The sequence below is a fragment of the Musa acuminata genome, chromosome BXJ3-9 (assembly GCF_036884655.1).
Source record: "Musa acuminata AAA Group cultivar baxijiao chromosome BXJ3-9, Cavendish_Baxijiao_AAA, whole genome shotgun sequence".
NCBI classification, from domain to species: domain Eukaryota; kingdom Viridiplantae; phylum Streptophyta; class Magnoliopsida; order Zingiberales; family Musaceae; genus Musa; species Musa acuminata.
This window is the reverse complement of record NC_088357.1, coordinates 47,710,529-47,738,243: the sequence shown is the minus strand read 5'-3', so window position 1 is coordinate 47,738,243 and position 27,715 is coordinate 47,710,529. Positions and strand designations below refer to the sequence as shown.

The 27,715-nt window shown below is 38.7% G+C and overlaps 4 protein-coding genes across 5 annotated transcripts; 3 read left to right on the top strand and 1 right to left on the bottom strand.

Moving 5' to 3' along the window:
• The first annotated feature begins 1,883 nt into the window (after positions 1-1,883).
• LOC135649734 (EIN3-binding F-box protein 1-like) lies at positions 1,884-5,509 on the top strand. The gene is made up of 2 exons (XM_065168441.1): positions 1,884-2,124; positions 2,779-5,509. Exons 1-2 carry the CDS (start codon positions 2,100-2,102, stop codon positions 4,716-4,718), a joined length of 1,965 nt encoding a protein of 654 aa, XP_065024513.1. The 5' UTR covers positions 1,884-2,099; the 3' UTR covers positions 4,719-5,509.
• Positions 5,510-9,562: 4,053 nt separating this feature from the next.
• Positions 9,563-10,514, top strand: LOC103999444 (HMG-Y-related protein A). Its single transcript, XM_065169584.1, has 2 exons — positions 9,563-9,768; positions 9,844-10,514. Exons 1-2 carry the CDS (start codon positions 9,715-9,717, stop codon positions 10,309-10,311), a joined length of 522 nt encoding a protein of 173 aa, XP_065025656.1. The 5' UTR covers positions 9,563-9,714; the 3' UTR covers positions 10,312-10,514.
• Positions 10,515-16,176: 5,662 nt separating this feature from the next.
• On the bottom strand, positions 16,177-20,578 carry LOC135648450 (eukaryotic translation initiation factor 3 subunit F-like). The gene is made up of 6 exons (XM_065166159.1): positions 20,301-20,578; positions 19,443-19,522; positions 17,833-18,101; positions 16,742-16,863; positions 16,565-16,678; positions 16,177-16,473 (listed from the first exon to the last, which is right to left on the bottom strand). Exons 1-6 carry the CDS (start codon positions 20,505-20,507, stop codon positions 16,384-16,386), a joined length of 882 nt encoding a protein of 293 aa, XP_065022231.1. The 5' UTR covers positions 20,508-20,578; the 3' UTR covers positions 16,177-16,383.
• A 545-nt stretch (positions 20,579-21,123) lies between these two features.
• On the top strand, positions 21,124-26,843 carry LOC135649752 (14-3-3-like protein GF14-C). 2 transcript variants are annotated; one of them, XM_065168503.1, is made up of 6 exons: positions 21,124-21,261; positions 21,652-22,087; positions 22,196-22,274; positions 22,997-23,119; positions 26,345-26,461; positions 26,543-26,843. In XM_065168503.1, exons 2-6 carry the CDS (start codon positions 21,681-21,683, stop codon positions 26,600-26,602), a joined length of 786 nt encoding a protein of 261 aa, XP_065024575.1. In that variant the 5' UTR covers positions 21,124-21,261; positions 21,652-21,680; the 3' UTR covers positions 26,603-26,843. The 2 variants fall into 2 exon arrangements, with proteins under 2 accessions (XP_065024575.1, XP_065024576.1); XM_065168504.1 differs by lacking the exon at positions 21,124-21,261 and adding an exon at positions 21,349-21,373.
• The last annotated feature ends 872 nt before the right edge of the window (positions 26,844-27,715 follow it).

The window sequence follows — 27,715 nt, the reverse complement described above, 5'->3', positions numbered from 1 at the left end:
CTTGGAAGGAGTAAGACTCTCATCTCGGCTGTAGTCGGTGGTGGCGTCAGGGCCCACCGGGCGGAGCATGACATGGACCGTGGCACAGTTCAGGCACAAATGGGCCGCGCACTCTAACAAAGCCAGTATGAGTTGGGCCTTTTCTGGGCCCTAATTTATCGACAGCTAGCAAAAGATCACATCCGTCATAGATTTAATGACATGTATTACATTTAAAAGCGTTAAAAAAATTAATTATTGGCTCTTTTCCTATTAATATTGTATTTAACATCACCTTCTTTACATTATGTTTTCTAGCCGTTTTAATCAATAAACGCATGTTGTTTTTATTTTCTTTAATCGTCTTAGGTTAATGCTAAACATAATTTTTTCTTAAATCAAAGGTGTCAATTAAGACTTGACGGTTTATTAATATTGTTATTATCATCGTTATTATTAGGATTGCGTGTGAGCTTATGGGTCATACTTACGTCAACTTTTGTAAGCTTGACTCAGCGTGAATGCAATGCTTGTCGAATTGAGTACGTTTCTATTTTTTATGCTGTGACGGTGACAGCCAGATGCATGTTCCATTCAACAACTTCAGATGCATGCATGTCCGTTGTCCATCCTCCCTTCCCTGCCCATGCACCATACGCTGTACCAACAATATATATATATATATATATATATATGAATGGAGAAGACAAAGACATAGTCAAAGTTTGTGAAAAGATTATTATCCCAAGGTTGATAACTTGGATAAAGAGTGACACGTGTTAACAACACTGTTATATTGGGCCAGATTAAAGAGCCTTGTTGGTTGTCACACCCATTCATAAATATGCCCTTCATGTGAATTAGTGTTGATTATTGTACTGGATGATCAAGTGTTCTTGTACTTTAATTAAATGTCAATTTTAGGAATGCTCTTAATTTCTTCCTATACATTATAGATTATTTACTAGGCTGCATTTGTTTAATGTTTTTCCTTATACGTTATACATTAGTTCACTAATTATCTTAAAATAATTATTCAAAAAACATTTTAAATTAAAAAATTTTCTATAGAGCTTCTCAAATTTTAAAAAATTCTTAGATAAAATGACTATTTAACTTATGTCTTTATCGGAACCACTATCGTCTTTTCTCTTTAAGATGCTTCTATTACTTGTATGGTCGATGGGTCGACGAGATTAGATAAGTGATCAAAGGAGTAGAGAATTAGAAGATAGAGTGATTGATGGGTGATGATCGGTCGATAAGGATAGAATAATTATTTAAAAAAATACTATAAGTAAAACTTTTGGGATCCAAAATGTCTTAACATAAGTTTTTTTCCAAAAATTTATTTTATTTTTTATAAAGGGGAAACGTTGTAAATTAAACTATGACATTACAATAATTCTTTAAAATCTTTATCAATTAAACTAGTCAATATCTTTGTATATGATTTATGTATTTAATTTTATATTACTTTGTCACTTATTACCATATTCTTTTAAGTACCGTTCCTTATTTAATTTTGTTATATAATATTATTATGATATATTTTAAATTGTTAATATGATATATAATATTTTATCCAATCGACTGGTCCATCTATTTTAAATTATGGACAAAGATTCGTTTAAATCGTCTAATCCATATCGGATAAAATGATTTTTTTTTCTTTTAAAAGCTGGAATATTTTTAATAATTCATTTTATTTCTGGTGCCTCGTGTTAGAGAAGAGAAGGAATCGTATCCGTTTAGGCCCAGCATCAAGATTTGTGTTGCTGTTTGCCGCCCACACTCTCCGTGGCGGCAACTTCGCTCCGAGGATGGGAAGGTGCAATGCATTCAAAGGGCAAAACTGAAAATTCGTTCCGTCTCTTATCCTCTCTCTCTCTCCCTTCTTTTATTATGTTGAGCCGACGCCCGGCTTCCCCATTCCAACGCCGGCTAGGGATTCCCCTCCTCCGCCTGTGTCTATCGATCGAACCTGTATGGGATTTTGTCATGCTCCCCGAGGTCTTTAACGTTCCAGTGGTGCATTTTTTCTCCTTGATCAGCTACACGTTGCTGTTCCTGGTGGTCGGATCCGGATCTTCGGGGTTGCTCCTCCTCCGTTTGTGCTCATGGCGGCGCTCGTCAACTATGGAGGTAATCCCTCTTCCCTGCTCTCAGTTCGTTAATTTGTGATTTAATTGACATGAAGTCGATGGCTTTTGCGTTTTGATCTACTCGATCCTTGCTATTTTCTTTTAATGATGGATTTCAGGAGCCCCTTTCTGGATCAGAGGGTCCTTTTGCTAGTTGTAGTTGGTTATGAGGACTTTAGACTTTGTTTGAAGGCGAGACTTGCTAAATTGGATTAAGAGATATTAGATCATATGTTCTCTGTTTTTTTGCTATTCGGTACTATCATCTTGTTGTCATTTCAACTTCTGATCCGATTTTTGTTCGATAACCCTTAAATATTCAGTAAATTTTTTGCTTCATTTTGATTCTCTTTTGCGAACTCTTTGGTTCTTGTTGTGCTATGGAGAGCAAATCTCCATGATTTCGCTATTCAGTGTTGTCTAGATTTAGGGATTTTTCACAAGATACATAAGGTACTGCTCAAAGTAAATTCGGAAACAAATGGGGAATCAAGGGCACAAGATGGCATCTTGTTGTGCTCGACTCCTGGATTGTACTTCCTTTAAATCTCCTGCTGATTTTTTATGCGTTTTCTTGATAATTGTATTTGTATCTTAGATCAGATTTAGATCCTCTTTTGGAACTCACCATCATCCTCCTTTCTTGGTCTTGCAGGCAACGATGATATCTGCCCTGGCCCCTTTTACTCGAATCTCACTGATTCGAGCCTTCTCCTTTCTCTTGGTCAAAAGGCTGATGTCTACGGCCCCCCTTGCAAGAGATATCGGGTCACGGCACCTCTTATCTTCAGAGCTGGAGAAAAGGTCATAGACGAAGAGAAACAGCCCCGATCGATCGACACCCTTCCTGACGAGTGCCTCTTTGAGATCCTCAGGCGGTTGCCCGGAGATAAGGAGAGGAGCAACTCTGCTTGTGTCTCCAAGCACTGGCTTATGCTTGTTAGCAGCATCCGTTCTTCAGAGCTTGCTGCTTGCAATAAGGTCTGCGATGAATCTGTGAAGAACCCCTCGCTGTTCCTGAATAATGATGTGATTGTCGATGAGCAGGAAAGCGAGAACAATGGGTATCTCACCAGGTGCTTGGATGCAGAGGAAGCTACGGATATTAGACTTGCTTCTATTGCCCTTGGAACCTGTAGTCGTGGTGGGCTAGGCAAGCTTTCCATCCGAGGAAGCAATTCAACTCGTGTTACTGATGTTGGGCTTTCTGCTATTGCTCATGGTTGCCCTTCCCTACGTGTTCTATCTATGTGGAAGGTACCCTTTGTCACTGATGTTGGCCTATCTGAGATTGCCAATGGATGCCCATTGTTGGAAAAGCTTGACCTCTGCCAGTGTCCACTGATTTCAGACAAGGGCTTGATAGCTGTTGCTCAGAAGTGCCCTGACTTAACATCTTTGTCAATTAAATCTTGTTCGAGAATTGGCAATGAAGGTCTGCAGGCTATTGGTCGTTGCTGTCCAAAACTAAAATCTGTAACTATAAATGACTGTCTGCAGGTTGGTGACAAAGGAATTGCAAGCTTGGTTTCTTCAGCCTCTTCTTCCTTGGAAAGTATAAGACTTCGGACCTTGAATATCAGTGATATTGCTCTTGCAGTCATTGGACACTATGGGAAGAATGTAATTGACCTATCTCTCACTGAGCTTCAGGATGTGAATGAAAAGGGATTTTGGGTTATGGGAAATACTCATGGCTTACAAAAGTTGAAGTCCATCAGTATCAACTGTTGCAATGGGCTTACTGATACTGCCTTGCAAGCTATTGCCAAGGGTTCCCCCTTCCTGAAGCAGCTCTTTGTTTGCAAATCTTGCTACCTGTCTGATGCTGGTTTGATAGCATTTGCTGGAACAGCAAAGGCACTTGAGAGTTTGCACCTTGAGGATTGTAACCAGATCACTCTTATGGGCATCCTTGGTGCTCTTTTGAAGCGCAGTGCAGAATTGAAGTCACTAAGTTTGGTGAGATGCTTGGGCCTCAAAGACATATCTTTTGAATTTTCACAACTGCCGTCATGCATGTCACTTAGGTCCCTGACTATCCAAGACTGTCCAGGAGTCACTAGTGCTAGCATACAAGTGGTAGGGAGGATCTGCCCCCAGTTACAGAATATAGATTTGAGTGGTCAAGTTGGGGTAACTGATGAATCGCTCATCCCACTGATCAAGAGTTCTGAGGTGGGCTTTGTGGAGATCAATCTGACCGGTTGTGTTAATGTAACAGATGAATTGGTAACTATGCTGGTCAAGGTACATGGAAGTAGTCTGAAGATGCTTAATCTTCATGGTTGTAGGAAGATCACTGATAGAAGCCTTCTGGCAATTACAGAAAGTTGCTCTGCGCTTGATGACCTTGATTTGTCAAGTTGTTCAGTAAGTGATTATGGTGTGGCACTCCTGGCATCAGCAAGGCAGCTTAACTTGCATATCCTCTCTCTTGCAAGTTGCTCACAGGTTACACTGAATAGTCTGCCATTCTTGGGAAACTTGGGGCTTTCCATTGTGGGCCTAAATCTTCAGGACTGCAGCTTGATCAGTGCCCATGGGCTGAGGTTGCTTGAGGAGAAGCTATGGTGGTGTGATATCATTTCCTAGTCGAGTTGAAGTACAAAAAAATGGTCAGGGAAATCTCTTGGTAGTCCAATCATTAGTCAATCATGAAATCCAGCACCATGATTGATTGTGAACAGCAGCAATCTATTTCTGTTTAGTTTTTGGCTCGTGCCTCTGGCCGTAAGCTTTTGCCTTCCTCGAAGATTTTGGTTGTCTTCCATGGACCATTGGCCGATCTTGTATTTTTTGCAGATTGTTCTCCTTTCACAGGAAAACTCTGTTTGGGGGGTTTGGCAGTCTTTAACTGGCTGGCTATCCCCTATTTTGGCCTTGGTTTGTGAGATCACAACCATATCTAACCTTGAGTCAAGTTGTTGCTCAATTATGAGCCTAGTTAGCTCATATGTGCTCTATGTTTTTCATATGGTCATGGTTATGTATCATCAGGGAAGCATCATACATTGCTTGCTTCTATGGTGTGTTTTAGCCAAATCCTATATTGGCAATGCCCGCAGGGCGAACTTGTGTCCAAATGTTTCAGGTCTGTCGGTCCTTAGAGTTGTTCCAGTCTGGGCTTCATGTCCTATCGAGTCATTCGAGTCTGTTCTCCTCTTCAGTATGGGTCTTTGGTTGGTTGCTTCTTGCACAGTTCTGTTTGGATGCCCGAGATTCAAGGGATTTGGTTATCGGCAGCTGATAGCTAAAAGCATGCCATGACAACCATGTTTGGTTGTTTTTTGTTCACCAAATCCTACTTTTGCAGGCTGATTGGGGAGGACTGTAATATTTGCAACCTTTCTGTAATGAATGAATAAAATCCTGTGTATGCATGATCTCTCTGACTTCTTTGGCACCTGTAGTTCTGACATCCTACAGTGACTAAATGGTCTGGTTGGGTTACCTTTCTGGCTTGTTTGGTGTTGTAATGGATATCTGTTTGCATCATTTGCCTACAGAGTTAGTGGTGGAAGTGGCACCAACCTTTGTTCCTGGTTGTTGCCGGTGCTTTCTGGATTTGGGTGGCTATGGATAATGTAATGGCCAAGGTTGCTCCATCCAAAGTAGTCTGAAGTTGCCTTCCGATGATGGTGATGCCAATATTCTTCTCATCTTCTATCCACCATCTCTTATCCCCACACCTCTCGTGTTTGAAGATTGGAAAGAGCACAATCATGACTTGCTTTCGAATCTATACTTCTTGCGCTAGGTCAACTCAACCATACAGCAAACTGAGAAAAGTGATCATCATAGGTAAAGAGCACAGGAAGAGGAGTTGACGAAAACCTGACTTCATATGGTAGCCATTCAAATGCCGACCTCACATGGTGGCTTCAGCAGAACCCATAAACAAGCTTCAAAAGTCAAATGATCTAAACACATCGAGCCTCTCCATTCTTCCTAAACCTGAATCAGAAACAATATGATGCTGTCAGAGGCAAACAATGAGATAAAACAAATCAGATGCTGTAACTCACCTCATATGTTACTGTCAGAACCAACTGTCTGTTGTTTTAGATTTAATATCTATATTAGGTCGCATGATTTAGTGGGCAGATGAATCTGCTTTGAACCTCCAAATCATTACTTATTACCATCTACCATACTGAGTGCTCTCAATGTCTCTCAGAACTTTACGAGTTACCTCAAACAATATCTATGCTGAACTCCTCCTGTGAACAATCTAAAGCTTTCGATCTCAACGCTACAATGACGAATTTCTCAAACTAAACGAAGACTTTTCTACTCGACAAAGTATTCCGAGTAAGCAAGCAAGACAGTTTCTCAAGACAACAAAACTATATGTATGCTTCCTTCTGCAGGAGCTGGATTCTACAAGGTTTTGGTAGTACACACATGAACATACAAGTATATTAATCCAGAGATTCTTGAGATCTACATATCATTCTTCAATTCCAGTCACAAAGAATGGAACAAGGAACGAGATACCAAGAGCACTCAGCAGCCATGTCACTGCCCTTATCACCTTCCATGGAAACATCGGCTAGTGGTGCAAAGGGTTGGGCCCCGTCGGAACTAGTCGCTTCTCGACGCCATACCGAGGATCGATTTCGTCGCCACCGCTGGGATGAACGAGCGACGTTTTCTGGCTTTGGTTGTGCCGATGGTGATGGTGATGGTGCCTTGCATGACTGGTTGCAGCGACATCAAGCTTCGCCAACAACATCTTCCTGGGGATGGACGAGGTATTGGCGTGCGAAGACTGCAGCGAGCTCGGACCGCGAAGCAGCAGCAGGAGGAGGGCGAGGCATAAAAGGAGAGCAGCAAGAGGGGATCTCCTCATGGCAACGGAGGAGGACAAGAAGAGAAGCGCTGGTGGAATGAGGAAGAGGCCATGGTGCAATTAATGAGATCCAACGTAGATGGCAGCAGATGTTTGACAGCGTAAGCTTGGCAGCCAACTAAGAAAAGGCGGTACATTTGCGTAGCTGCGACTCCATTTGCGGAGTTACTTTAATCCAGGTTGAGTCTTTCGGGCCTGCTATTGCGGGGAGGAGGAAGAAGGCCATCGCATTGGTCAATGGTGGATCGAACTTTCCTTGACGTTGAAGCAACAGCGGCGCACGCAGTTGACAAACCTCACATACTCATCCGGGTGTATGCATGGCACTGGGTTTGAGGGTTGACTTCCTACATCGCAACCACTGCCGCTGCCACTTTGGCCGGCCTTGCTTTAAGTATGCAACGCCACTGTTTACAGATCACACGGGGATTCACATTGCTCTTTGCTGGCCATCTGTCTGCGGATCTATTTTAATTAGGGTTTCGTTCTTCTCCCAAAACAGATATGAATCTATAAAACAAGAAAGTACGACGAGTCCACCAAATCTGAGCTAAGTTTCTCAGCTCAGATCGTAATCACAGAAACTATGCAAGAGATAGAAGAAGATGATACACTAACAAGATGACATAAAACCCATGGAAGCTTAGCATTCTCGTTCAAGCATAGCTTTTGGATACAGTAAGTGAAGACTGAATTCTTCTGCTTCATGCATGTATGTGTTGTAGTGATCATTCAAATTATATTTTCTGCAACACTAGAAGTATAAAATTAGCATCTCCTCTGTCGATTTCTGATAAGCTGTGTCATGAGTTGGGAACATTCTTGTTGCAGTTTCTTGGTTTTATCTTCTGTGAGGAACCCCAGGCTGATGCAACTTTAACTTGGAGATGATAGCTGCATAATATTCAACATTGAAATCTGTGATGCATATATATCATTAATATTATTGCTGATATGCAATTATCTTCCCGGTGAAACGTGAAGGGTGTATGCATGGTGTGAGTCCTCATTTATTCACTATATATATATCCAGTTTTCTGCTCATAAATTGCTGTTGCATGACAAAAATCTTATCCACCTTCAAATGATGGAAGCAGTGGGAGGAGTAGAGAGAGAGAGAGAGAGCGACTTCTTGGATGCATGGTGTGAACTTGGTTGGTTTGGTTCGAGATCAAAGCTGCTTATAATATATCTCATTCTCTGGAATAGTCTTCTCTTGCATTGGGTGGTGTGAGGGAGATGAGCATACCAAACGACATGTTTGAACCTCATCGTGCAGGTTTTCAGCTGCTTCACCTCTCAAAGTTGACACATACATACATACTGTTCTCCATTTGCAAGCTTAGACTTATCATTTGCTGGAACAGCAGCAAGCTGGAGATAATATATGTCATTGATGGTAAAAATTAAGACCTTAGCTAAGGAATTCCTCTTGACACCTAATACTACTCCTATTGCCAGTTTAAATACCAAAGCCTCACATCATGACTTTTCTCATGTCTTCTAGACAGACAAGGAAATGGTTTAATGCCAACTTACCCTCATATATCACAGGACACCTAATCTCCAACACTGCTCCTCACTATTATTATTCTAATAGATTCTAAGTAGGAGAGAAGCCACTATTAGTACATTTCCTATTCCTTACTGAATGGTATTAGTCTTATAGTTCACATTAATCCTTCACAACTTCTGTTCTGACAGTCTCATTATCTGTATAGTATCTCAACATAATCTCATTGTAATTATCTCAACATAGTAATCAACAAAAAGAAACTTAGATATGGAAAAAAATCACCAAATAAGGGTGTGATGGATACATACATGTTTTGAATCCTGTCGTAATTTAAAGTAACAACTAATGCCTTGGAAGAAGTTAGAATTTTCATGCTATGGATCACATTATGAAGATTGAAAGTCAGAGAAGAAGCTGTCAATCTCATTCGATATTAATGTAATTTAAATATTATTATACTAACTATTGGGGAATGAATGTGTCGTGGCTGATGAGTCAGCACGGCTTAGTCCACGGGTCGATGTCAGGAGCCTCTTGCCGGCTGAGTTGGTTGTCGGAGCCGATTAGATCCTCGAGTTGGGGGGTGGGTTGGTTGATGACTCGCCATGGGGCGTCGGTCCACGACTTACGAGGTTGGGCTACCTTCCTGTAAAAATAGTCTTCGTCGGGTGATTCCCGACTTTGGCCCCTCCAACGAGCAAGTCAGTAGTTTCTTTTTCTCTCTTTTTTTTGAAGGTCGGGATAGAGGTCTTTATACTATTCTGAGAGGGTCGGTCGTATGTGGATTAACGTGAGGGACACAGCACGACATCAATACGGATTCTAACTTGACGTGCGGGGGTGTTACCATCCCGAGATTGCCAGGATCAGACGTGTCGAATAGTATCTTGGGGGTACGACGTGGCGTGTGACATCAACTTTGACGTGTCCTACGGATAAAATATGTCTTTTTCACTAACAATAATATCAAATATAATGATATTATATAATATAATTTAATATTTTTAGTATTTTTAATCCGCTTTTGTTTAATTAGTGTTAGCCTCCCTCGCTCGCTCGCTTTCCCATTCGTCCGCACTGCCGATCCCCAAATGTAGACGTCTCCCTCCCAATTATTACTCCCCAAAACAGTAGCAGAGGCAGCAGTCGTCTCTCTCTCTCTCTCTCACTCACACGCGCACACACACACACAGTCTCTCTCTCTGTCTTACAGTCCAACAATGGCCACAGAAGAAGAAGATCCGCGGACCCACTCCCTCCCTCCGTACCCTCAGGTACACTTCTCTGCTCCCTAAGCCGTAACCCTAACCCTAATTCATCATCATCAGCGTCTCTTTGCCTTTCGTCAGATGATACTGGCTGCGGTCGCAGCTTCCGGCGACAAGGATGGGACGAGCATGTCGGCGATCGCCGAGTACGTGGAGTCGTCCTACGAAGGCCAGCTCCCGCCGTCGCACGCCTCGCAGCTGGCCGCACACCTCGCCCGCATGACCGAGGCCGGCGAGCTCCTCCTGGTCGGCAGCGGCTACTTCCGCCCTGGGCCAGAGGCACCTCCGCCCGTCAAGCGCCGCCGCGGCCGGCCGCCCAAGCCCAAGCTCCCCGACCCAGCTGGCCCCGCCGACGCGGCCCCGAGGCGGCGTGGCCGGCCGCCGAAACCAGTCGATCCCCTGGCCCCCGCCAAGATCCCCCGGCCGCGCGGCCGACCCCCCAAGCGCGCCGCCGATGGTCCGGATCCGGGTCAGCCGAGTTTGACCAAGAGACCGAGGGGCCGGCCGCCTAAAGTTAGGCAGCAGTTTACTGAAGTGGGATTTGTCTGAGTGATTGGGCTATGAAATTGCTAATTATTTGGACAAATTGACGTTTTCTTCCTGGAATCAAGTTGATGGGAATGGAGGGGACGTGGGTTTCTTGTATGTTGTACAAGACCATCAGGTAAGTGTTTTATTGACTCCAATGCTTCATGCTCTGATGCCTTCTTTCTTCATAAAAAAGACTAGTCTTTTATGTTACTGAATTTTAATTTAGAACAGAAGATATCTCTTGTTATTTGGGCATATTGCTTATCTGCTAATTACAAGAAATTCCTGTGATGTTAGAATGAAAGAAAAGTGAGTTCTCGTAAACGTTTGCTGCTTCAAGAAAAGAGTAGTGGAAGACTTGGATTAATTTGGAATTCCTGAATGATTCTAGATTGTCTATATGATTTTTCTTGTGGTGGTCTTTTGAAATAAAATACAGATTTAAATATTTGGAGTTTATATAATAATGGCATACCAACTTGGAAATTCTCTTGCATTCAGCCAAAACATATTAGTTCGTTCAGCTTGAACTTGGATATGCTCCGACACTTGTTCGAGAATCCTACAAGATGACAATTGTATCATAAGTATGTTCTTATTTTAGCACTGAAATATTTATTGCTTTACTGTCTTGAAACTTTTTTGAGTATTTTTAAATCTGTATTGCTCTTTTGAGTTGTGATTTTGTGTTGAACTTCTGATAAGATTTCTAGACTATGTAGAATTTATGCCGCATGCGAGAACTGTAACTTCAGCACTATAGTATCAATAAGTGAATGAGAAGTTCCAAACATTTAAAGACTTCAAAAATGTTGGTTAGATTTTATATTTAACCTGAAGAAGGTATGGCTTATGGTATTATGGAAAATTGAGCAAAATAGAGACAGTTATGCAGATGGTTGTGCAATTATCAGAATGTTGGACAATTAAGAGAGAACATATTCAAAGGATAGTGTTATCAAGGTGATGGTGGTGCATGTAGTCCGATAGTTTGACTGAAAAGGGACAATCCAAGACGAGATACTTTGACCATTCATTCTGCATGTTAAACAGAGGCCACTGGTTGGTGAAGCCAAAGTAAATGTGGTTAAGCTATGGATCGTCTCTCCTAGTGAGTTTCTGCAGGAAAGTGGCAATTCTCTGGGCCACAGGAAAAAAAAGAACCCACTCTCCACCTAGCATTGTTGTAATCAAATTTCATAAACGAAGTACTGAAGGACTCATTTGGAGAAGGGCTTAGAAGAAAAAGAAAATTAATCTTTCTTACAAGAAGGATGGTTTCTTTTTCATGTGCTTAATATTCAAATTTGAGTAGATTGATAATTACATGATCGCTAGACAAGAGTAACAATGAAAATTGTCTGAGTGATCACGATTTACTTAGAATAGTTTCTATGTTTTAGTCATAATCATTACAATAGTATTTGGTTCTTGATCTATCAAATATTACCATTGCAAAAAATTACAGGGTGACATAAAAGCCTCTAATTTGCCTTGCGCTGGTGATGTAGCATCCTGAAATACTATGTATAACTTAGAAATCCCACCCATTCTTTTACTAGGTGATTGCAGTGAAATCATATTGGTAGTTGTGAAGCATGTTTTTGTGACCATACAGATATTCGAGACACTATAAGATGCAAAAACTTGTTAGATGTCTTCTCAATGTGTTTAATACTTTGTTTAGACATTCTATCTCAAACAAGTTGAATGGTTAAACAATATATGGAGGTGTAAATGAATCCATGTCTTTCAAAAGACTGGATTCAAAAGGGTTATTTTCACTCTCTTCATGCTTAATAATATGGATGAAATGAATGAGATAATCAGAACATCAATTTTGGGTAATTCTGGATATCTATTTATGTAGTCCTATGGAATATGTCCTAGTTTGCTGCTAAACAAAAATTTATGGCACTTTAGCTTAAATAAATAAAAAAATTATGGCAGCTCTGATGAGCAAAGTCTTATTCTGTTGGTTTTAGTTTGAGCATTAATGTTAGTCTTAATTTGTTAAATTTGACCAATATGAGTCAGGTTTAGTTCAGGATATGATATTAGTTGGATTCTGAAGTTTGGCAATCATTAGTTTGATTCTGATGTGCCATCTTTATAATGCGACGGTCGATTGGTTTTTATTGTATCTTTCGGCTGCTGAAGGTTTTTATTTATTGCTTAATAATCTGTCAAGATCTGTCCCATTGTTTTTCTAAAACTAACCCGAGCTCTGAATAAATACCTGGCTGATTCAACTCTGACATGATCTTTAAGGCCAGCAATCCTCTCATCTTCTGCACTTTAACACTTGTTTTGGCCTCCTCTTCTTTTCCTCCACAGTAAGAAATAGCTATTGTTATCCTCTTGTTTTTCTACTTCTATTTTCTTCTCTCTCTAACCCTTTTGGTCAGCCTTTTCCAGGCTTCTCTTTTTGCTCTTCTCTCTCTTAAGGCCAGCCAAAATTATAAGATACAAAGTCTGTTGTACTGTAATGCTCCTGCCTCCTTCACCCTGTTCTATTAACAGCAGATCAACATCACAACTCTATGGTTGGAGGCTCTTCCTTGACTGTTGATATCATTTCCTCCATCCTAATTGTAGACTTCTCTCTTTGATGTTGCATAAAGCTAGAAAATATCAACCAAACAACATCATCATGAAAAATCACATTCCCTGTTTGTTTGCTCTCTTGGAAAACAAGTGATGTATTTAGTGAAAATACGGTGTTGAGACCGCATGAATGCATGCATCATCACTTTGTAGGAAGCATTACTTCAGTGGAAATGCTTAAACACAGTGATCATAGGAAAAGAATTTATCAGGGTTAGGTTGCTTCTTCATGACCCTACATGATCAGTGATCATAGGAAAAAAGAATCCTGACTTATCATGTTGAATATAAGCCAATTTACTGCTTGATATGAGTATTTTTTCTGTAAACATAATTTTCAAAATTGACATGTGAGATAACATATTGAATCTTGCAAGGTGGAATTCTCCCATCTATCTGAATGTTCTTAATATGGCAGGAATCTGTCTCAAGTTGGACTCATTACAAGTCCCCATTCCGATGCTTTAGCCTTTTAAGTAGACCTCTGCCTTGCAAAACTTCACATTGTTAATGGATTCTGCTGTAGCTATATCTCTGATCCGCCATTTTGCATTGTCCATCTGCATCTGTGAGAATGAAACCTACTTCACCTTCCTTGAACAATACAAACCCATTAGCATTGATCTCAGTCCATCCTTCCAAGTGCCATTGAACATTTTTTAATAAGATGGCACAAGTTCCTCCCTGCAAAGATGATATTTCTAGCACAATAACTAGTTAAAGGCAATAGCTTGAGCTCACACCCCTTTGTTTGATAGAAGGGTTTTTGTTATGAAAGATGTTTTCATTGTCAGGCTTTTAAATAACCCCCTATAAAGAAAATATTACATTTAGTATTTGTAAGATTATGGGGCTAATTATATATTATCCCTTGCATTAAGATATCTTTAGTATCCCGATCCTTGGATCTCAAAAATTTATATTAAGATTTATATAGTTATGAAAGGAAAACATCTAGTTTCATTTATTCTAATGTCGTGTGTTTTATCGATGAAAGTACGAAAGCAATGGATAAAAAATAATTTCAATGTTCTAGTTATGTTTTTAATGGTGGCGGATGGTGACGTTGCTAGGGGTTGTGAGTGACTGTTGCAGATAAACAGAAAGAACGACAAAGAGAGGTGAGATAAAGAGAAAGGAAGAAGAGGACGACATAGATATTGATGCTCTACATCTACATTGGCACACATTGGTGCCAATGTAGATGTAGATGCAAAGTGTCACTTGACATCTATGTCGACGCCGTTGCATATATAGATGCAGAGTGTCACTCGGCATCTATATCGGTGCCGACGTAGATGCAGATGTAGAGTGGCACCGCTCTATATCCATCTACGTTGGCACCGATACTAATGAGGGGAAGGGTGACGTCGCTTTGCATTTGTGTCGCCCTCTTCTTCCTCTCCCTTTGTCTCACCTCTCATTGTCACATTCTCATTATTCACAATAGTCACTCACGGCTCCAGTGACGTCGTCGTTCGTCATCACCGAAAATATAATTAAGACGTTGAAATTAATTTTTTATCTATTATTTTTATGTTTTCGTTGGTAAAACCGATAACGTTATGATAAATAAAATTAAATATTTTATTTTTATATAATTATAGATATTTTAATATAAAATTTTTAGATGGAAAGCTAAGAAGGTCTAACTACAAGGCTAATATATAATTAGCCTTAGCCTATGCATGCAGTGAAAGTTGCATCATTCCACCACCAAATCTATAACTCATCTCAAACTCTTGCTTAATTGAGCTTATTTAGTTATATAAATCCCTTTTAGTATGCATCTTATCAAATTAACTAATTATTGCCATTATTGCATCATGTTACTAAACAGTTGGCTTGCCAATTCTCTCCATGTTTGCCTCCGAGATGTGCTCAAGCAATCATATACAATCTATTCTTCTTTAAATACAATAAAATTATCATTAAACTAAGATTAAAAACCAACACAAACTGGTCTAGTTCAGAACCTTATTTGAACTATAGATTATTAGCATCATTTTTTTTTCAGACTAATTACAGTATTATCTCTTATAATTAGATTTTTTTAGTATCTTAAATTTTAAATTTAAAAAATTTATATTGAGATATTTATAGTTATAAAATTAAAATATTTAATTTTATTTATCATAATATTATTAGCTTTATTGAGGAGAGATATGTGATAATACATGCATGAATGATACGAAGATGATAGACAAAAGATAATTTTAACGATGGTGATGGATGATTGTACCATGGGTGGCTATTGTAGTGGTGGTCGATGAGAATGAAGCGATGGTCAACCTTATTGATGTCAATCTGAACATTGATAACGAGGAGGAAGATGAGGCAGAGTGGTGAAATATTATGTCGATGACGGAGGAGGAAAAGGAGAGAGGTGAGGCATTTGCGTTGGCGCACCTACCACTCTACTTCATCTTCCTCCTTCAATACCACTCTACATTTGTGCTGATGCCAAAGGAGGAGCTAGGTGAGATATCAGTATCACTAATGATGAGAAGGAAGGAGGAAGAGGAGGTAGAGCGATTCGACGTCGAAGGAGGAAGAGACAGGTGAGGCATCTATGAGGCACAACTCTGCCTCACCTGCCTCCTTTTCCTTTTTCCTCCTCATCGTCAACGACGTTGACGTAGATGCCTCACCTGTCTCTTCTTTCTCTTCCGACGTCAATGTAAATGCAAAATGACGCTAAAAAAGAAGAAGGCAAAGTGATGCAATGTCGACACAAAATACCTCACCTACCTCCTCCAACATCAACACAGATACAAAACGACACCAAAAGAGAAAAAGAAGACAGAACAATGCGACATCAATGTAGATACCTCACCTCCCTCCTTTTCCTCCTATATCGAGGCATCCTCTTCATCATCAATATTCGAATCAATATCGATAAAACTGACCAATGTATCGTTCTTGTCAAACACAATCATAACCACCACCCACAACACCATCATCCACCACCACTAATCAAATTATCAATTTATTTATCATTTTCATATTAATTATATTATCATATTTTTCATCAATAAAATCGATAATATTAAAATAAATAGAATTACATATTACACTTTCATAATTATAAAAATTTTAATATAAATACTTTAAATCTAAAGATCAGAATGTTCAATTTTTTATCAAGCAGTACTTTCTTAACTATAAATTTTGTATGCCAAAGTAACTATGAAATAAATTAAACTAGATATCACAAAGCACTAAGTGAAAAGTAATGCCTACAAAAGAGTAGGCGGCTTCTGGGACATGAAGAGATGGCATCAGAAAACCAAATATGATACAATGTTAAAAATGATCCAGTGCAGAAATATCATCAGGGAGGAATCCTTTCACCAAAACTTGAAAACAGTATATATCTGATAATACCACTAACTGCCTGACTGTAAATCTCCACAATTAATAATGTCTACTTGGTTTAAACAGACAACATATTGGCAGCTTCTTTCGGAAACAAAAGGTGAGTTACAGTATCTGAGCAGCTGTGTTCAGTTTTTCTGCAATGCCGAGCTGTGCCCTAATGAGGCTTGACAAGTATACCAATGCAAGATTATCCTGTAATGAAGAGAAAAGAGTTCATTTAAGTAATGCAAAAGATGGTGAACATTTCTTATCAGGGCCTTTTCAGATGGAAAGAAGCCTCCACCTGAATTCTGTCATTGAAAACCTTGTCGAAAGCTGCTGGTGAAATTTTTGGAACCAAAGCCAAAGTGTCAGCGAGAAATCTCCCGATATCATTATCCGGGGCTGCACGTCCTTCCTAATAAATATTGGAACACTTAGGTCTTAGACAAGAAAAAGAAAATGTCATAGAGACTCTTACCACAACATCATCAACGTATTTATAGATATCATCAATCAGTGCATACAATCTCTCCATTGAAGCTTCCATTCCCTCCAAGTCACTCGGAAGCTTGTCGACAACAGTTGTCTTCAAGATATCAACTGCAATGACAAAAAAACATAGCACTTAGTTTGTAGCATAAATTGATCCTTCCAAAACTTGCATTGGCAGAAGTGTTTTGCACTATGCCATCATCTTTTTTAGTTTGTTTTCAACATCACTTCCAGTATGAAAATGCATGAGTCAAATAGCTCACTGTTGAAATTAAGAAAGAAAATACAACTAACTTTAACACCAATACAGATGTAAACTAAATTTACTTGATAGTCCAGAAGGAAAACATCACATTGTTAGTCATTAAAAGAAAATTTTAAACCATATGAATGAAACAAACTAAATGAACTTCTAAATGCAAAATCTTCTCTACATACATGCAGGGATGCTAAGATGACTTGTTACCAATCCATACAAGATGAAAGCAGAGATAATTTGTGTGTAATTTGTATATATACATGCAGGGAGAGGGGAAGATAGAAGGGAGGGAGCCCACAACTCTCAGCAGGATTCAACATTTCTGGTCAAGTCTGCTGCCAAAAGACCTACAATGAGATCTATACCAGTTCAAAATGAGTGTATATATGCATGTCCATATATAAGCTACCAGGGACCTTATTTAGTCAGGCAGGGATTATTTCTCCAAATTATCTTGGAAGTGCAAATGAACCTGATGTAATAAAAAAGGAATCTTAAAATATAAACAAATCAAACCATGAACCTCAATCTATTCTACATGAATTTACCATTTAGATAACAGTATGATCTACCAATGTTTAAGAGGTTCTATTAACAGCATGTAAAGAAGTGACCTTTGGTGAAACAAAGGCTTTGAATAACAAAGGCTTACTATAAAAAGTGAGTCAGCAGGGATGAGGCTTATCCCACAAATTCTGCCACATAAGCATGTATAAAAAACATAGCATATCTAGAGACCAAGGAATATTCAGACATATGTCCAACATTTACAAGATAGAAATGTGGAATGTCAAAAGTATTTCAAGTAAAAGTCATACATCCAACTCGTTCTGCCTCAATCATCCTCAAATCCAAAGGAATTTCTTGAAATTGTGCTGCAAGTGGCCTATCTCCAAGAGACAAATTAACTGATACATAAGCTTTTATTGAAGCCTCTCCATTTCTGAATCCAGTATCAACAGTAAGATGAAGAGGGGGAACAGAATTCTGTGCATCCTTAAGATCTTTTACAGAATCTTTAAGTTCCTTTACATAGAAGTCATGTATTAATGAGCTCCCACCAGAAACACCGAAGCCAGTTGAAAACCTGAACAACGCACATCATTAAGGTAGCAATACACATCATTATGTTCTTTGAAGAAACACAAACAAGCCTAACCATATTATCTGTAACTTGAAAGCTTACGAAAACAGAACATCTGCTCATGCTTGAAATTTAAAATCAACTAAACTAAATACATAAATCAAAAGTCTAAACCAATCAGCACAATCACAGCAGGTCCCATATCAGACTGAGACAAGAGTTGGGTTGGTAGCAAAGTGCAAAAGGTTGTTAAAAAACACATGAACATAGATCAATACATGACACATATGGAGGCACCCCCAACAGCAACACATTCCCAATTGCGGAGTCAAAATTCAACAGTAAGAATTGGGCCTGCATATGCAGTCAGATAAATATTGAAGCTATGTAGGTCCATTATGGTTCAGTCATATGACTTGATAAGCACATAAGCAACATATTCTTTATAGGAAACCAATAAAACTGTCAACAAGAATTTGATTTTTCCATAATATTCTTTATAAAAATTAAAAAGTGGTATCTTATAATATATACATATAAAAAAAGTAAAAAAAATGAAAGTATGTATACAAAGGTAGAAAAAGTAAGAAAATACACTGAGAGTAATTGATAAAACTGTGACAAAAGCATAATAAAAGGTAGTGAGCTGAGAAAAGAAAAGGCAAAACAAAAAACAAATCTGGTTCAGCAAAACAATAAAGGAACCACTGATAAATACCTGATATACACAACATTAAATCCATCACAAAAAACTCAAAGAATATTCAAGTTATATGAGAATCATATTCTCCGCCAGAACATGTCTGAGAATACAAACTACCAAGATACAAATGTGCTGGAGGAGACCTATAAAAAAGGTTGTGACTAGAGATATCTTTAGTAAATCTGATAGTTACAAAATGCAAAATACATTAGGACAAAATCATAATCATTACTATGAAACAGTTCGAATAAATAATTGTTAGCTACTACCACGAATTGCCAGATAGAATAATTTGAAGGTAAAAATAACTAATCCTAAAAAAATTGTTGTTCTAAATTGATATAGTTCAATATAAAAGAAAGACACAAATTTAAAAAGAAATTACAGCCGTCCATTGAACTAAAACAAATCGATAGTAACTAACCCAAACTAATACACTTCATTACCCTAAGAAGTAAATCTTCCGATGACATATTTACTTCTAGATGAAAAAAGACCATGAGAAAATAAAAAAAAACATGATTATAGTTGCAAGAGTACAAGGATACCTCAAATGCAGCTGTGCATGAAATATTTAATTATACATGCAAAGCAAAAGAAATGCCAGAAAATCATGGCTATTCAAACAGAGAGGCATTTACCATCCAACAAGTACTTCCTTGGGATTCACCTTTAGGTGGGACATATACATGTTCCGATGGTACTCAACATCCAACGCAACCTGAGGTAGAAGGCATGTTAAAGACAACATTGAAGTTTAGGAAAAAAAGAAAACAAACCAACAATCTGCAGGCAGATCCATACGATGGAATTTACTTAGTGATAACTCTTGGAAACCAAAATAAAATGGCATGAAGCAAGACAATCAGTGTAACATTCATATCTCAACTTTAAAACTTCAAATTGCCAACAAAAACCCAAATATATAACAACTATCATACGGAAATCAAGATAAATTTGAGCAGATCCAACACAATATATTGTGCTTTCCATTATTGTGATTCTGCTAAAATATATTTGGTTGTTGACAGAATAACTAGACTGCTTCAAAGTTTCAAGTATAGATTTGCCAATGTTGACACGTAGAATTTCCCTCAAATTTTTCTATAAGAACTACTAAATTAATAAAGTTCCTCAAGGTAGTTATTTAAGAAGCAGAGAAGAAGAATATAACATCAAGATGCCCAGTTACAAAACTGAAGAATGTTTACCAAATTATGTTAGAAAACAGTTTGTGCAATATTAAGTTTTAGAAAATAATATTGCTTAGTATCAACGTGTACAACTGGTGATGAATCCTTACTGAAAGTGCTGAAACTACAGATCATCTAATCGGGAAAATATCTAACAAATGAAGAACGATTTCGAATTAATCCTCTTACAGCATATCCATCAATATCTAAGATCAAATATCATATTTTATTTCAGTTGCGATGTCGAGAAGGTAAGTAAGGATAAAAACTAAGGACTGGAACCAAGGGAGGACTAATGGGGCGCACCTGGTCGGCGGATTCGTTGTGGGGGACGGCATAGGAGTTCTTGATCTCGACGACGCCATCGGAGACGGAGCCGAGGAGGGTTCCGATGACACGGTCCGCCTGGTCGGGGCGCCGGACGTAGCAATCGCAGATGTTGAAGAGGACGACAGGGTGCAGCCTCGCCGACACGATCGGCGACGAAGGTGGGAAGAACTGCAGCACCGCCATGAGATCAGAGCGCGGCGGCCTGTTAGGGTTTTCTGGAGACCTGCTGCCCACGCGCGCCGCCTTTGTGTGGTAATTTAGCCAGCCGGCCGTGAAGCCTGCTATCGTTGTTCTATAGGCTGGGCCATGAGGCCCAATTATAGGCCCACCGTTGTTGCACCTATTTGTGTACGTGCATTGAGACCAAACCTATTAATCGTGGTTAGCTACAACTCACTTGTCATCGGTCGTGACTCGAGCCGTGATTCAGGGATACAGGCTCACGGCAAGCGGCTCGGCCCATGGGTCATGACATCATCGCGGACGTAGGGAGCGATCCGGGAATCCTGTTCCCCGTCTCGGGCGGGGCCGTCGCTTTCCGTGGCCGCATGATGCGGGCTGTCGGTCAATTTGGTATCACAGCATCGGGCGAATCAGGCAGCCCGCGTTCCGCGTGGTCCAGCTGATGGGCGGGCCACCGGATGCCATCCCCGTGTTCCTTCCACGTGTTCGATCCTCCTCCTCCGAAGGACCACCCGATAGCACTCACCGATCATGATATTATTCGTACCGATTGTTTCTACTTCTTTGTTCACCCGTCTTCTGATTGGTTGCAAACGCGGGCGCTCCTGAGGTTGGTCAGCGGGTGCGTCGGAAAAAGGTAAGAACAATGCCGCCCTGTGTTTCCTCATCAATGCATTCCCCAGTCGCCCTAAATAACCCGAGGCAACGTTAGCTACCGATTGAGCGGTGTGCACAGAGAAAGCGAGAGAAAAAGGTAAGCAAGAGGAACCCTAAGCTCCTCGGTTGCCTCTGTGAAGGGCCGTGCTTCCGCCGTCATTTCGTGTGATCCGGCCGTTTTTCCGCTTCATATTTCTTGACGGATTCCTGTACTGCACGGTTTTCTTCTTCTGTGGTGTTATATTCGAACAGTTTCATTTTGAAATCTTTTGATGATGAATCTAAGCATATCATCTCTTATCTATGTTTTGGTTTCTCTGCAAACTCTGCTTCTTTGCAACGTTTCCTTGAATCGAACTGTTTTTATCGTTGAGCAAGAACTTTTAGATCCTCCCAATTGATGGATTCGTTTGTATCTGATTTGTTTTCCTAAATAAACGGCATAAAAATATCATTTTGATGTCGATCTGTGTTCATAATTCGCCAGAGTCGACATCTTCGTTGAGATCTATCAAAATGTCACCGGTGGAGTCGCCCCGCGAGGAGAATGTGTACATGGCCAAGCTGGCGGAGCAGGCGGAGCGGTACGAGGAGATGGTGGAGTTCATGGAGACCGTCGTGAAGACGATAAACGGGGAGGAGCTCACGGTGGAGGAGCGCAACCTCCTCTCGGTGGCCTACAAGAACGTGATTGGAGCTCGCCGCGCGTCCTGGCGTATCATCTCCTCCATCGAGCAGAAGGAGGAGAGCCGCGGGAACGAGGATCACGTCACCTTGATCAAGGAGTACCGCAGCAAGGTCGAGGCCGAGCTCAGCAAAATCTGCGATGGAATCCTGAAGCTGCTTGACACCCACCTCGTCCCCTCCGCCACCACCGCTGAGTCCAAGGTGTTTTACCTTAAGATGAAGGGTGACTACCACAGGTTAGATGAAACATATTCCTCTAAGAAAAAAAAAGTAGATATATTTGTACTTCGTACTTTTTTTTTAATTTGGTGGTAACGATAATCTTGTTTTGTTTTTCTGCTTAGGTACTTGGCAGAGTTCAAGACTGGAGCTGAGAGGAAAGAAGCAGCTGAGAGCACTCTTTTGGCTTACAAATCTGCACAGGTACTCCACATTCATATATTAATTTCATGCCGATCCTTAGTTCGATAATTAAAGTTCTTTTATTGAAGATACGAAAGGCTTTAGAAACCGAAGAATAACCAAGAAAGATTCTTTCATCGGATTTAGCATCAAATTTTCCTAAGTTATCCTTTTCATTCAAGATAAAACACTTACACCCAAAGACTTTAAAATATGAAACATTGGGTTTTTTATTGTTCCATAACTCATAGGGAGTTTTACCATCTCCGTTTGAAATACCCCCGCATGATGCTAAGGAAATATAGTATCTTTCATAGACAATTTTTTTAGCTAAAACAGAAGCATGCGTGCTAACTTATGCAAGGTAGATTAGGGAAAGAACCAGTGAACTGTGGACCACAATGATGGCATCAGTTCTTTAATATTATGCAATAATATTAGTTCAAGACTCAATTATGGATGAACTATAAGGGATCTGTTTTTCTTATGTAGTCTTGGTTTTCAATCATTATTTATTGTTTGGTTTCTTTTAAATTTTAGGCACTTCTTTGAGTTACTTCTTTTCAGTAATTGTCTTGGTTCGATAAAGTTCTTTTCTTCCCATAGATACCAAACATATATGTTGTTGCAATACTGATGATTGCATATTTTTTCTTCTGGGAAAACATATTTACTATTTCTTTTTCAAGTCATTCTTGTAAATTTTGCTTCCAAATAGTGACATTTGGCAGAACTTATAACAGGATATTGCTTTAGCTGATCTGGCTCCTACTCATCCTATAAGGCTGGGGCTGGCACTCAACTTCTCTGTGTTCTATTATGAGATTCTTAACTCACCAGACCGTGCTTGCAGCCTTGCAAAACAGGTTTATCTCACAGATCCCTCTTCTTTTACAGTATATTGTGATGCTCAATTGACATTCCACAATCATTCGTTATGTACCTGAGTTGATGTGATGTTTTACTTTTGCGTTTATATGTTATGCTGGAAAAACATAACTTTTCCAAATTGGAAAATAATAAATCATATGAGGTGCATGGAATGAACATCGATATTTTTAAAATTAAAGTTGGGGATTCAATAATCTTCAGTGACATAACCTGAAGCATAACTAAAATGATGATAAATTGGTTTAGTTTGAAGTTCAAATCTAGCTGATTTTTTGTGTTGGACTAGTTAGACTCTGTTTGACTAGTTAGAGTCTTGGTTTTAACTTTTATGGAAAATTCTTATCTTATTGTCCTCTTTTTTTCTTGGAGATAATTCTAGCATATTCTTGGAGCCAAATGATGCTTATGAGCTATGTTTGATCTAGATAACTCTTTTCATAGGATTTTATGGGAATACACTTTTTCTACAAAGGAAGCCTTATTCTGTGATGCTTCTTTAATGAGAGATCCATTGGAGTTGGATTATGCTTATAACAAAGGTTTGATGTAACTTTCTAAGGTGTGATTTAATATGGATTTCTGCTTTGTAGTCAACTAGAAGACTTACTCTATTTTCCTTGTACCTTTGATATTCTGCATTGGCATCCTTCCACCTCCCATCCTGTGCTCATTTATGCTCCAGTATTGCTCCATGTCACTGCTTCTTTCAGACATGATATATACAAAGATAATGGCTCCATGAAGCTCACCAACTTGTCTTTTAACTTAGTTGTTCTTTATTTTATTGACCAAACATATATTTCAGTCACTCTGCTTCCTTATCCATGTTAGTCTTTATGCTACTTAAATGTTACAATAATATACTATAGGCGCTCATCCAATGGTGTTCATGCAAATACTTGAATGTACTTGTAAATGTACATTTAAGTATTTACATTCTTAAATGAGTCACATTTTTATATAGGTAATCGTGAACATTCTTAAATGTACCTGTAAATGCACATGCAGACTCATAGATGCATATAATTAGGTTGCTGCATCTTCTAGTTCTTGTATTCAATTTGATACCTAGGTTGTGCTACGTGACAAATCATTCTTGCCTTTCTTTCTCCTTTAATCAACAATTAGAATTATGAAAAGCTTTGGTTTAAGAACTCTATAGTCTATATTATTTCAGTTCTTGAATTTCACATATGCTAACATTTTATTCTTTAGTATATGTTATGGTTTTTGATATATAATTTGAATTACAGCCATTATAGAACTTTGTCATGTTAATACCTCAGAATAATATTATTGGGTGTTTAAAACTGCATCATAATTGCATTGGTGTGAAAATGGACCATAATTTCTTATTTGGACAATTAATTTGGTACTTTTGGCACATCATCTTGATAGTTATTGTAAAGGAGCCTATAACGCAAGTTATTTAATTTTTTTTTCTGCTTAGATGTTTTAGCCATGCATCGCCAGTTGTTTTAGTCATACGACCTGGATGTGATGATTCACTAATTGCTTTTTCATATGACTAAAGATTTGAATAAATTTCTTTTATTTTTTCAGCTCTTATTATTGTTAGTAAAGAAATTGTGTTTTTGTAAGGGAAATTCATGTAAAATCAACATATCATCAAATATGTTATATTGTCTAGGTCTAGAAGCGGAGCATATTACATGACTTCACAATATTACATATATAATTGATTTTGAACCATGTTATCATTGTGTTTATGTAGTTTGGTTGCAAATGCGGGTGAACACTTCAATTAATAATGTAATTCAGGTTCCATATACATTCACGCTGTTAGAGATTCCATTGGTTGGTTGTAAATTTAGGTCATATTAATGTGGTGATATTATGGTAAAGATTGCTTCATGACCATAATTCAAATCACGTTAAATACACTATCTGCTTGTTGGCGTAAAGCTGTGTACACTAATACTCCCTAGACCGGCGTGAATTAATGGGAGCCTTGTGCACTGGGCACACTTTTGTCACTTTTTTATATTGATGTGGCTTTTAATGTTATCCAGTCGATAGCACACATTAGGAAAGTTATTTTAGGTGTATTACAGAATGTTTTGTCAAAGTTTGGTGCTTGTGTTGGGAAATGATTCTGTTTCCACTTAGGTGAGTAGGTGAATGGTGGTTGATTTTTTCCTTGTAAAGGTTCAATTGGTACCATGTATGAAGCTGGGGGTTGGTTGATGTTATTTCAAAGGTATGATTTGTAAGAAGTGAGATATTTGGTTGTTGCAAAAGGTTGAGTCCCTAGTGCCCTTTGTTAGCTATTTCATTGCCATTCTTCTACTTATTAATTTCTTTCATTGTTGCTGCTGTTATGCGTTAGACTAAAAATGTTACTTTTATGGGCCTTGTTTCTAGTAGGATAGGCTTCTGATGCAAGAACTGACACACACAATCCTTCATCCAAATGTTAACCTGGATGGCTTATTCCTGAGGGAAAAAAAAGGATTACTCACTGGTAATTAAATCACATAAAGTTTGCTCAATGTGAATCTCATCAAAATGCTGATATGTAATTATGCATCATAATATCAAATTTGAAATGAGTTGTGTCGACCTATGCTGTGGAGGCACCAGATGTGGAGTAAATTACATGTAAGGCTATGTCCACAGTCTACCTTTCTGCATATGTTGATGTCAAGCACAGAATGTTTGAACAGCAAGATGCAAGCCACATATGTTTTGATTGCTAACTAATGAAAAAATTGTGGAAATGATCGTAATGTCTTTGTTGTTTGCCATGGTTAATGGACAAAAGACCAAACACTCATTGTCAATGAGATCACTGACCGATGGGTGGCCTGTTGGAAAAAGTTACTTTAAGATTATGGTGATTAACTCATAAGGTCCTCTCATCTCAATTTCTTGTGCTTTCAGTTGAATCAAGTTGAATTACCTCTGCTTGCCTTACCTAATAACTTATATTCCTGTTCTCATCTTGTTTGATCCATGCATTTCAGTAGTTCATAAAGCTAGTGTTGATTGTTGATCACCATTTCCATTGAGTTACTAAGTTCTAGGTTTAACTGATACATGTTTGATAACAGTTTCTAAAACATTCATTGATCCAATGGTTTCCTGTCTTACCAGTTCAGCAGAAGTCCTGGTTGTCTCGGCCAAAGCATTTTCTGGTTTCATTTTTCCTAAAACTTCTACTTTGATGGCAATTGCAGGCTTTTGATGAGGCTATCTCCGAACTGGACACCTTGGGCGAAGAATCATACAAGGACAGTACGTTGATCATGCAGCTTCTCCGAGACAACTTGACACTATGGACCTCTGATATCACGGTCAGTTTACACTCCTTGGTGGTGCTGATCTCTGTCTGACATTCTATTATGCGTACCATCTAACTAGGTTTTACCTGCCAGGAGGATGGAGCTGATGAGATCAAAGAAGCTCCAAAGAAGGAATCAGGAGAGGGCCAGTGATCTGGAAATCGACACTTCCTCATGGGTGATACAGGATGTACCCGTTTTAAGTAGTTGCGAGAATCTTGTGCTTCTTGGTTGTCCTCTCTTCTTTTGTGTTGCGGACAACATAAAGCCAACTGATACTTTCTAGGGATTGGATTGCCTTCAGTATTTTACTATCATAGTTATCTATTAGCTTGTTGTTCTAATGGGAGATAAAAATGATTCTGTATGGTTAATCATGGACAACTTGGTTTTAGTAGCTGGGAAGATACTGGTAACCAGAAGGTAGCATGCATAATTCCTGCGTGTCCGAGGCTATCTGGTGATCAAATTCTATTTGGATCATTATTCCATCCGTGATATTTTCTTCTTTATTGTACTTTGGTCTTTTGATGCATGCGTGCAATGGTTGCAATTTCCATATTAAAAGATGTAAAAGATGCATCCGTGATATTTGGATCATTCTTCCACCTACAGAAATGTTCAAAGGTGTAAATTCTCTTATTGTTTCAATGAACTTTCTCCCTTCTCCCTTTTGTCTCTTTGGGTTGAGTAAAGGGTGAGTCTCTCGTATCGTATTTTTCATTGGGGATACATGTAATTATTGGTCTTCCTGTCGGCTTATGCTTGTGTGAGATGTATAAAATCTTTACATTTAGGAACTCCTTATTATTCTATTATAATTTTATAAATTATTAATCCAAAATCCCTATTTTCTCTCCTTTTTTTTGGATTTCATAGTGATCAACAAAAAAAAAATGTCAGAAAACCATCCTTGGCTAATCCTTACCTGGAGCTAAGTGTGATCAGTATTTCAAATTAAATATCTAAATTTCTTTTATAAATTGTAATAAAGTATATATATATATATATATATATATATATATATATATATATATATATATATATATATATATATATATATATATATATATATAATGATTTGTAATATCATATTGTATTGTTCAATATTGGTGGCATTGTATTATTGAATCGATAGTCGATCGATATATCGGTATGATACGATATTCAAAATCTTTATACGATATTCAAAATATAAATAGATAATTACATCATAAAAATGATAAATCAAATGAAATATATCCTTCACAAGATTAGTGATACTTG